Genomic DNA, 11690 nt, shown 5'->3' with positions numbered 1-11690 from the left:
TAGTAGATCAGGAAACACAATTTTTCAGATGTGGTACACGATCATTTTTACGACAACTTCTTACCGATCCTACGAGGGGGGCGTATACTCTATACCAACTGCTTGCAAACAATGACGATATAATAAGAAACGTACAAGTAGGTTCTAGCGATCATCAAGAAATATTTAGCATTAAATAGAAATAACTGAATAGTAAGAATAACATTTTAGTACTTGACTTCAGAAGGGCCAATTCTGAAAATCTGAGACGATACCTGGGACAGTTGGGGATCACTCCAGGTGATGATAAACCTGTTTTGGGTCACGTGGATGGTCATAGATATGGAAATGCCTAATGTAGGCCTTATGGTCCCTTGCAGTCTCCTTCATTCTGATATTGTTATCTCTTTTCTAGCATTTATTTCTATCTCCTCCATGATAAAGTCACCTGCTTTCAGTCATGTCAGGAGGTATCGTCGGGTTCCTTGGACCTTTCCTCGCTGGGGCCCTCTCCGACGCCTTCGGTCCGCGCTCAATGCTAGTCGTCACCACAACGTTGCCCGTGATCCTCTGCCCCATGTTATCCTTCCTGCCTTCCAAGCCCGTGATATGGGCCTCGAGGATCGGGATATGCGGCGCCAGTTACATGGCATTGAACATCACGACATCTCTCTCAGCAGAACTGGTCTCGCCTAACATCCGGGGAATGCTAGGGTCGCTTCTTCTCATCTATTACTGGGTCGGCATTATGACTATCTTCGTGCTGATCAAATACCTGTCTTGGCATCTGGTGTGTCTCGTCGTTACTTGCCCTGCTGCAGTCATCATGATAGCCATTTGCTTTGTTCCCGAGGTAAGACAAAGGTCTGACAAACCCATGTTTCATTATATAATACTATTTCCATGACTGGCTGCTTAACTACATATTTTGGGATAATTGTTTGTATGCAAATATTTTTGCTTGAAAACAACTCTTAGATGTACTTAGGATATCTAAATATTTCGTGAAATATCCATACGTAATTTCTATTCAACTTCTTTTTTGATACCTACACTTCATCTTATGTTTTTGTTCAAATCATCTTTCTCCCGTATCTACTTGAGAATGAGACGTGTAAAATGAGGGTAAAGGTAAGCATGAATATAAATATCGATGGTCAACGATCGTATAAAGGGTGAGACTGAAGACGATAAGTACAAGGAAAGCGGTGGTTACAGATTTTGTCAGATATGGGAAAGCTGTTACTGTATTTGATAGTGCATAAACTGTTATGGACTGTAGTTTATCGATGATTTTCTTTATGAATTTTTGGATACATGATATAAGTGTGTTTTGTCACCCAGGACTTGTAGAGGCTTTGTTGTCTGAAGGAGTAGATGACAGAGTAGATGGTATTTGTACGGTGTTGTATAAATCGAACATTCTAATGTGTGGTATTGTGAGGTTATCTTTACATTGACAGGTGGCCGTGTGTAAAGTGGGGATGTCCTGTTCTTATGTGGACTAGTGTTGTTGTTGTTGTTGTTGTCGTTCCCTAGACTGTCTGTCCGAGCAGTCCCGTCTCCCCAAGGAAGGCCACAGCCGAAACTGGGTTTTCCCACAAATCCTTTATAGAGTGTATGTTGTGTTGTTTGCGTGCATGATTGTGTATAATGCAGTCTTCCATTATGTGTTGTATGGTATGGGGTGAAGTGTTACATCCTGGGCAGCTGTTCACAACACGGTCGTCCAGCCTCTTCTGGTAGCTTAGAAGTGCTGGGTGGTGACCGCATCGCAGTCTGGCCAAGTGGACTCTGTCCTTTCGTGGGAGAGAGGATTCAGAAGGGTGGATATCAGGGGGTCTGGCATGCAGCAGTGTGTTGTCTTTCAGTGTGTTAATGGAGCGGTGAGTGATATGATTATGAATATGTTTCCGGAGGCTGGTATTTGGTGGTTGTGGAGGAAGAGAAGAGAGTATCTGTGTGTAATAAAGGTCTTTGGGTGTAGTTTTAATGTTTCTTGGTGTGTGTGGGTGTTCTGGTATGTAGTGTAGCGGGTGTGATGTGTTTGTGGTGGCTGCAGCAAGTGTTTGTGTGCCTCTCATGTCGAGGTGGTCCTTGACTTTGAGGACTTTTGTTTCATGGTGTAAATGGTCTGTAGGTGATGTATTTGTGCAGCCTGTAATTGTTTTTAGGGCTTTGTTTTGTATGATTTGAAGGGTGTTGTGGTGTGTCTCACTGAGATTAGGAGCCCATGCAGGACTCGCATAATTCATCACTGAGCGTATGCATTGTTTGTATATTGTTATATTAGTTTCTTTGTTTTGTCCAAATGTTGTTCCAGTGATTGACTTAAGTGCGTTAAGTCTAGGTGTGCATTTGTTTTTTATGTTTGTGAGGTGTTGTTTGAAAGACATGGATGTATCGTATGTTACACCAAGAATTTTCGGTGTGTTTGTGTGTGGTATTAGAGTGTTGTTGATGTAGAGATGAGGTATGTATTTGTGTTCTTTTGTCCAGTTGGTGAGAAGTGTTGCTGTAGATTTGGTTGGAGCTATTTTGAGTCTGTTTGTGATGAACCATGTGTTGAGTGTGTCAAGGTAAGGCTGGATTATTTCTGCAGCTTTGTCTGTGTTACGATGTGTGCATGTGATTGTTATGTCGTCTGCGTAGGAAGAGATTTGTATTTCTGAGGTGTCTGGCGTGGGTAAGTCATGCATGTATAGATTAAATAATGTGGGGGATAGAACTGAGCCCTGTGGTACTCCATTCTTAATGTTTCTGATGTGCGATGATTGGCCATTATATGACACATTATATGAACCTTCATAGACAGTCAGACAAAACTCATAATACATAATCTCAAGCACTCATCTGCCTGTGGCCCTGATAACATAAGTAACATCCACCTAAAACACATTGGACCACAAGGTATACACGCACTCACAAACATTGCAAACTGCAGCTATTCACACAACACTATACCCGACATCTGGAAGCATGGTAAAATAATCACCATTCCAAAACCGAACAAAGACCCAACAATCCCAACATCGCACCGCCCAATCACACTTCTCTGCACCCCCTCTAAAGTCATTGAACGCCTAATACTTAAACTTGTCACACCATATATTCCCCTTGCTGACTCACAACACGGTTTTAGGCCACTACACTCCACAAACACTCTTCTGACAAACCTCACACAAAGAATTTTAGATGGCATCAATTCAGATAGGCCCCACCACAGAACACTTCTTATAACATTGGACATTAGTAAAGCTTTTGATGCTATCCCCCGCCACAACCTAACAAATAAAATATATAACACAGACATGCACAATAACACCAAAAGATGGCTGGCCAATTATCTGGCAGGCAGGAATGCTCATGTGTGGACTAGTGTTGTTTCCATACGTCGGTTATGTTCATGTGAAGAAAGATACGGATGCATGTGGGGTTTGGTTGGTTTTAGATTATCTGTTAAATGTTGTTCCCATCGTCTTTGCCACAATCTGTTACTGGGAATGGACAGGAGGCTTCGAACAGAGTTGACGCCGCCTTTCGAGCTGCTCGTTCATTACCAGGAATACCTATATGAGACAGTAGCCAACAGAGGGGTACGCATTTAAAGCGAGTGGAGATTTACATGATCCATGAATGAACTTTGTGGACCAGTAGGTGGCGGGACTCGATGCATTGCTCATAGAACATTTCGTGAATATATGGTTATATAAGACGCGGGGGTGAGATGTTAGTTGCGGATATGTAGGGCAGCGAGGACAGTGAGGAGTTCAACTTTGAAGACTAAGGCAATGAGGGAGGAGGATCCAGAGGTTGTTTCTGTTGGGGCATTGTTGCGGAACTTTCTCCGAATGTAGCCTACATATTGACACCTGCTGAATGGGTAGATAGATGGGAGATTCTTCTCAGATGGTTTAACTTTCTTAAAGGTGGATATGTAGGTGGGCATAGCTTCTAGAAATCCTAGGAGGTAAAGTTTACGAAAAATCCATCATTTCCACACCGTGCCATGTGCCTTTTCACCAGATCAAAGAATACAGCACAGATATGTAGTGTGTTGGTAACTGCAGTGCGGATTATAGTTTTTGTTAGCACTAGATTGTTGCTGTTGTTGCTGTCGTTCCCTAGACTGTCTGCCCGGGCAGTTCCGTTTTCTTGATGAACGCTATGGCTGGAATGGGATGTTCCCACATATCCCTTGTTGTGTATATGATGTGTTGTTGGCATATCCCATGTGTTGTATTGTATGATGCGAAGTGTTACACCCTGGACAGTTATCCGCGATGCGGTCATCCAGCCGCCACTGGTAAATTAAAAGGGCTGGATAGTGGCCTGGCTAGGTGGACTCCGTCCTCTCGAGGGAGAGAGGATTCAGAGGGATGGATATCAGGGGATCGGGCATACAGCAGTGTGTTGTCTTTCAGTCTGTTGATGGAGCAGTGAGTGATATGCTTCTGAAGGCTGGTGTCTGGTGGTTGTGGAGGTAGAGAAGAGAGTATCTGTGTGTGATATAGGTATTCGGGTGTTGCTTTGATGTTTCTTGGCGTATGTGTGTGTATTGTATCATAATTCTATTAGCATTATGTATAGATGTACAACGTAAAGGTGATGCGTCATTGCATGCGTGCGTGTCCGTACGTGAAATAGATGTTTCCAGAACTTTACATATTGTCATTTGCTGTCGAAAATATTTGAGTAAGATCTATCAGAATAGTTTTTGTGGAGTGTAATGGTGTGGAACCGTGTTGTGATTTGGCATGGGGAACATGTGGTGTGACATGGGGCGTTCTATAAGTTTGGAGTGGGTGCAGAGAAGTGTGATTTGTCGGTGTGATGCTCGAACTGTTGGGATTTTGTCAGGTTTAGTGATCGTGATGATTTTACTATTTTTCCAGATGTTGTGTGATTAGCTGTAGTTCACAATGTTGACGAGTGCGTGTATGCCGGGTGGTTTGAGGTGTTTTAGGTGATTGTTTCTTATGTTGTCTGGACCGCAAGCGGATGAATGCTTGACATTATGAAATATATACTTCATCTGGCCGTCTATGAAAGGTGCGTAGTCTGAGTTTGTGGAGGAGCCTTTCTTACGTCGGATGATGTGTCGGTAGTCAGAGTGAAGGAGAAGATGGCTTACCTGTGCAAAGTTTGCAATAGGTTGTCTTCAGTGCTGTGGCCAGTTCAGAATACACGGTTCATTAGGAAAGAGGGCAAACGCAGAGTATGGGATCCAATATATTTGACGTATTGGATCCCATACTCTGCGTTTGGCCTCTTTCCTACAGTGCTGTTGCAGTCGTTGCTGCTTTTACTTACACGGTACATGCTACGAAGTCGCAAGAAGACCTTTCTTTCTAGGAGTTTTCAGAAGCAGTTCGTAAGTGCAGTATAGCGATCGTTGTTTGGAGAGGTTTTGTCCTTTCCTGGTTGATGCAGTTCACATAAAGGATGAAGTCTGACATAGTGCTGAAATTACATTCTCTTCGTTCCAGCAATGGCGTTTTCTTTCACCACCAATATCATCTCGTTCTATAATCGCGCAAAACTTAAGACTTTTATCGAATTTCAGTCTCCATACTGGCTCCTCAGGAGAGGCAGAGAGGAGGACGCTCGGCTGGCCCTGGAAACCTTACGAGGTCGTGGAACGGACGTCGAAAATGAACTTGAGAACTGCAAGACGGGTCTGGAGCAACAGACTTCCTACACGATCAGAGATGAAGTATGTTTTGTTTTCTTCGGCGCAAATGAAATTTGCTTGTAAAGTATGTAAAGAAATGTGTTCTTGCTGTGAATATGCATACAAGGGTGGTGGGTAGATTTTGTACCCACATATTTATAGGCTCTCTCGTGCGCGCGCGCACGCAAACATCAACTTGCAATTGTAGTATCGCGTTTCTCTGCTAACACCATGAAATTATGTTGGCAAGTCAAGCCAACACGCTTTCTACTACAAAAGAATTTTTTAATAACCGAAGCTAAAAATAATTAAGAAAATATATCCTACTCGTAATGATAATAATTAATAATACATACATACATACATATACCAAGGCTTTTTCCCCCTTCCAAGGGAGGTAGCCACAAAGGGAAAGGCATAAAAACACTCCCACCCATTTCATCCCTAAATACACTCCACACCCCTCCCACCCTTCCTCTCATCTGAGCACCATCTGGATGACGGGTCATCCCTGAACCCTGCCCACCGCCCTGGGTCAGAAGCAGTGTCGCAAGACACAGTACATCCACAGCAAGGCCGCTTCATTTAATCGGCGACCCCCCCTCTCCGTCCCCCTTTGCATATAAAGGGAGGACGGGCAGAAATCCCTTCGGGCTGCGTCAAAATTTACTCACACATACTACCCCCCCCACCCCCCCGCCCATTCCTCCTCATGCAGTCACAACATCATCCATATACAACCATTCTCCACTCACCTCTGTCTTCCGTCCTCTCCCTTCCTTCCTCAACAGACATTCCCCTCTTCCCCAAAGCCCCCTTCACCCCATCCATCCACCTCATCCTAGGACGTCCCCTCATGTTCACTCCCTCCACATCTGCCTTCCATACCTGTTTTACTAGTCTTTCTTCACTCATTCTTTCCATGTGTCCAAACCATCCTAATATTCTTTCATCAACCCTCTCTCCCAAATCCTTTTTCACCCCTGTTCTCCTCCTCACCTCCTCATTTCTCACTCTATCTAGCCTAGTAACCCCCACCATACTTCTCAGACACCTCATCTCAAACACATTCAAACTCCTTCTCTCTTCTTCTCTTATGTTCCACGTTTCTGCCCCATACAGTGCTGTTGGCACAATCACTCCTTCATACAGTCTCCTCTTCGCATCCATTCCTAAATGTCTATTTCTCATTACACTCTTTAAACCACCAAGGCATTTACTCGCTTCTCTCAATCTACATTCTACCTCCACCTTCACTCCACCTTTTCCTGCTACACTTGCACCCAAGTATCTAAAACTATCCACTTCCTCCAGTCGCTCTCCCTTAATGTTCACTTCCAGTCTACTGCCACTTTCACCCCTTGTACATCTCATCACCTTACTTTTACCCACATTTATCTTTAGCTTTCTTCTATCACATACTCTCCCAAACTCTGCCACCAGCTTCCTCAATCCCTCCTCTGACCCTGCCACAAGCGCAGTGTCGTCCGCAAACAACAGCTGGTTCACCTCCCACTTTTCTCCATTTTCTTTAACCATCTCCAATCCCTGACTCACTACCCTAGCATTCACCTCTCGCACCACCCCATCCATGTATAAGTTGAACAGCCAGGGCGACATAACGCATCCTTGACGAAGTCCCACCTTTACTTCAAACCACTCACTCTCTCCATTTCCAATCCTAACACATGCTCTACTACTCACATAAAAACTCTTGACAGCTCCCAAAAGCTTTCCTCCTATCCCATAAATCTGCATAACCTCCCACAGTGCCTTTCTGTCTACCCTATCATAAGCCTTTTCCAGATCCATGAAAGCCCAAAAAACATCCTTCCCCTTTCCTATAGCTTTCTCACATATCTGTCTTACCACAAAGATCTGATCTACACAACCTCTACCCGTCCTAAATCCACACTGTTCCTCACCAATTACTCCTTCTGTTCCTCTCCTAATCCTCTCAATTAAGATTCTCCCATAAGCCTTCCCTACTACACTCAACAGGCTAATCCCTCTGAAATTACTACATTCACACTTGTCCCCTTTTCCCTTGTAAAGAGGAACTATACAGGCACTACTCCAGTCCTCCGGTACTCTACCCTCTCTCCAGCAAACATTAAATAATCTCACCAACCAGTCCACCATCACTGAATTAATAATAGTACAAATAATAACGCGAAAAGGAGGATTACAACGTGTATGTGTGTGTATGGTCACAACAGCTTTATCCATAGATCGAACCATATATAAGGTCTGAGCTCTCGTATGGGAGGGTAATAACAATCAATCACGAGTTCAACACGTGATCCAGGACCATGGTGAATGCCCTACCATACACATACATCCACACACACACACACACACACACACACACATACAAATAAACATTCGCAATCACAACACTGCATGCAGTCACCTTTTTTACCTGGGCAAGGAGCTGAGGCGTACGAGTATTTGCGTATGGTCAGAGCATTACTCATAGTTCAGGCCAGAATGAGCTATGTAACTTATCTTGGATGTTAATAGCTGTCGATCACAAATCTAGCACATGATTCAAGACCATGGTGCATCACACACAACGAGACATGAATGGGTGGAATCGTGGAAATCCGAGGTAGCGAAGTAGTATATGCCAAATATCAAGGACTGGATGTTATTTTACACTTCCAGCACGTGTGAGTAGCTGCAGAGAGTCATGGCTCGAGCAATAACTTCAAAGATCTTTCAAACTAACCTGAATACATGACATTTCCCCCCCCTTTTGTTTTCCAGTTTGTTCAACTAATCAGTCCAAACAACTACAAACCTGTTCTACTCATGGTGGCCGTCCAAGTTTTATCAAACATGTGTGGACACAGAACGATAATCCTGTACGCATACCTGGTCGCCCCTGGGATTGGCGTCATTGACCAGGACCCCATGACCGGCACCATAACGCTGGCCATAGCCGGATTACTTTCCTCGGTGATCTCCTCCTCCCTTCTAGATCGATCCGGTCGCCGTCCCCTCCTCATCGGATCTGCCTTGCTGAGCGCTGCATCCCTCCTCGCTGCTTCCGTCCTGATGATCTTCCCTGTCCTTCCGGGCTGGGTCGCCCTACTATCCGTCCACGTTTTTGTCTTCGGCGCGGGTCTGGGATTGGGCACCGTGCCCGGGGTTCTGACTGGGGAGATCATCCCGACAGCGGTTCGGTATGTCGGAGTCACCATATGCATGATAACTGGATCGCTGGGGCTATCACTGTCAACCTGTGTGTTTCCGGAAATGGTTTCGAACATTGGCTTGTCCTACACGTTTATGGTTTGTGCCTTCTTCAGTATCTTCATGGCAGTGTTTACATGGAAATGGGTCCCAGAAACAAAAGGAAAACATCTGGTCGAACTCCAAAAGGAGTTCACGGATGCCAGAGATCACCAGCGGACTTGAAAAGGCTGACAGATATAGCTACAAATGTGATTCACCGAGAAGAGAAAAAATATGAGATACCTGCAGAGGCCTTTGGTTTATGATCACATCATACAAGAATACAGCCAAAATAAGATCTAAAATATATAAAGGTCACATACAGAAATGAACCTACAAAAAAACTTGCAAGTGCTTTATGAATGGACAATATTGATTGTTGTGTTACACTATACTCACGCCCCACATAAAACGCTGATAGAAACATGTTCGTCAAAACACACACAAATAAACACAAACATACAATGTCTGTCTGTTGACTATAGATAGATACTGTTGAATAGAATATTAAAGTGCAACCACTATGAAAATAAAAGGTGTCTAATTTTCCTGGAATGGTGTAAGGCCATGGATTTAACTGAGATCTTTTTTTCAATTTTTAAGGTGTACGTGACTTATCAGAGGTAGGAATTGGGGAAACTACATCTCTCACTCCATCCCTCTATTACGTCATGAGGACATGTTCGTATGAATGAACCGATTAGGAACCTTAAATTTAGATGAAGGAGGAAAATCCCCTGCCCCTATTGGGACAACAGTTGATTGCCCAGGTCCCCTAATCCCATCCCAGTGGATTAGAAATCTGGTATACAAGTAGTCTATTCCACATTCCTCACAATTAGTAGAAAAATATGCACAACTAGAGTAACGATATACATAGTCGTTACAGAAGATTATAAAAATTATCCTGTATAGAATTCTCGGCTGTGATCAATCAGTCCGTTGCTCCGCTGCACCAAGGAATCAGCCATGGTCATAGGTTGAACCCGTGAGTCACTCAGTAAAGATATTTTGTTCTCTGGAAAGGGCTGTGTAATAGTACAAGGCGGTCCGTGTCTTGTCTGTGACGGTTAAATTTGGAGCATTTGGAGTCTGTTGCCAGGCCAGTGGTTCTTAACCTGGAAGTCATGTTTTTTTTTTTTTTGTTTTTTTTTTTTTTTTTTTTTTTTTTTTTTTTTTTTTTTTTTTTTTTTTTTTTTTTTTTTTTTTTTTTTTGTTTTTTACAGTTCTCCATATTACGGGGAGTTTGAATACTGGAAAAAATCCACCACTCTGTCCTGGCAGAAGAAATGTAAGACATCTATGATTGTCATCTTTGTGATAAAGCAAAGGGTTTCTCATAATCAACATTTCATTACAATTATTATTGTCATTATCAATTTATTTCCTACATTTTGGTGGGGTGATTTGGGGGGAAATTTAAGGAGAATAACACAAAAGTTGAGAATTCATGAAACGGGAATAGAGCGAAAAACGTTGAGAACCACTGGGCTAGGCCAATCTGTATTAGTATTGTGTTAGTACAGTGTCATGGCCTGAATGTAGGCGAGTTAGTGTAATTCTTATTTGTCTCTGAACACGACCAAAACAGTGTCGAAGATCCACGCTTTCACAAAACGGCACTGAGGCGTCGGAATGAAGGCAGATCCGAAAAGAGTTCCAAATAATCAATGGTTAAGAGAATCGCTCAAGAAGGCCTGCCACGGGAATAATAAAATAAGTACCACGAGTTAGGGAATGAGGTGACCGTAGTTACAGAATGTTCAACTCCTCATCCGCCTCGCATAATAACACAATAGAGCCACGGTGTCTAAATTACTAGGGTTAAGCGGGCGCACGTATCGAACACCCCCACCCATACACACACACAAATAAACATGCTTGCGCTTTTCTTGAACATGCAATTGTATAAGTGCGCGTGCATTCACGATAACAGACGGATACAATGAGAAGGCAGTCATGATGTTGCATCTAATGAAAATCTGTGATATCAAGCTAATAAGACATTATTTGCTCCAATGCGTGCGTGAATATATATATATATATATATATATATATATATATAAATATATATATATATATATATATATATATATATATATATACATATATATATATATATACACACACACACACATATATATATATATATATGTACAGTACATATATATATATATATATATATATATATATATATATATATATATCCAATTTCTAATCTTGATCATATATCGTGAATGATTGGTATCTACAAGGCCTCTCGCCATTTCCCTGTTTCGTTATTATTAGATGTTTTCTTATACCAATTATAATAAAGATATCGTCGGAAACGTCGGATTTTTACAACAATATATTTTGTACGTCACTCATTTATTCATTTTATCTTCTTTTTTTCATCAAATTTCGACAAACTCCTTCATAATGTCAACATTATTTTTTGGTGATTCTGCTTCTGTGCCTTACGAAATCATTGAACGCTGTCAATATATATATATATATATATTTATATATATCTATAAATGTATAAATATATATATATATATGTATATTCATATATATACATACATACATACACACACACACACACACACACACACACACACACACATATATATATATATATATATATATATATATATATATATATATATATATATATATATATGTATGTATGTATATGAGGATGGTGGTAAAAGAATTCACGGGTCTAGTTCCGGGTTCCGAATTTATTCCTGACCGGTTTCGTTTTATGCTTCTTCTTAAAAGGAATAAGCGTGGAGCGAAATCGGTCAGGAAT

At 42.0% G+C, this 11690-nt stretch overlaps 1 protein-coding gene across 1 annotated transcript; it reads left to right on the top strand.

The window, feature by feature from the left end:
- Positions 1–4736: 4736 nt before the first annotated feature.
- Positions 4737–9290, top strand: LOC143032591 (facilitated trehalose transporter Tret1-like). The gene is made up of 3 exons (XM_076197457.1): positions 4737–4839; positions 5469–5695; positions 8423–9290. Exons 1-3 carry the CDS (start codon positions 4737–4739, stop codon positions 9074–9076), a joined length of 984 nt encoding a protein of 327 aa, XP_076053572.1. The 3' UTR covers positions 9077–9290.
- The last annotated feature ends 2400 nt before the right edge of the window (positions 9291–11690 follow it).

Source organism: Oratosquilla oratoria, chromosome 14 (assembly GCF_046742065.1).
Source record: "Oratosquilla oratoria isolate Oo_2021 chromosome 14, ASM4674206v1, whole genome shotgun sequence".
Lineage (NCBI taxonomy): Eukaryota > Metazoa > Arthropoda > Malacostraca > Stomatopoda > Squillidae > Oratosquilla > Oratosquilla oratoria.
This window is presented reverse-complemented; position numbering and strand designations above follow the sequence as displayed.

Excerpts from the sequence above, each read along its gene's own strand:
- LOC143032591 (XM_076197457.1), top strand. The coding sequence starts at position 4,737 with ATGGGGAACATGTGGTGTGACATGGGGCGTTCTATAAGTTTGGAGTGG. Across the intron at positions 4,840-5,468 it reads AACTGTTGGGATTTTGTCAG|CAATGGCGTTTTCTTTCACC; the intron begins GTTTAGTGATCG and ends TCTTCGTTCCAG. Across the intron at positions 5,696-8,422 it reads CCTACACGATCAGAGATGAA|TTTGTTCAACTAATCAGTCC; the intron begins GTATGTTTTGTT and ends TTTGTTTTCCAG.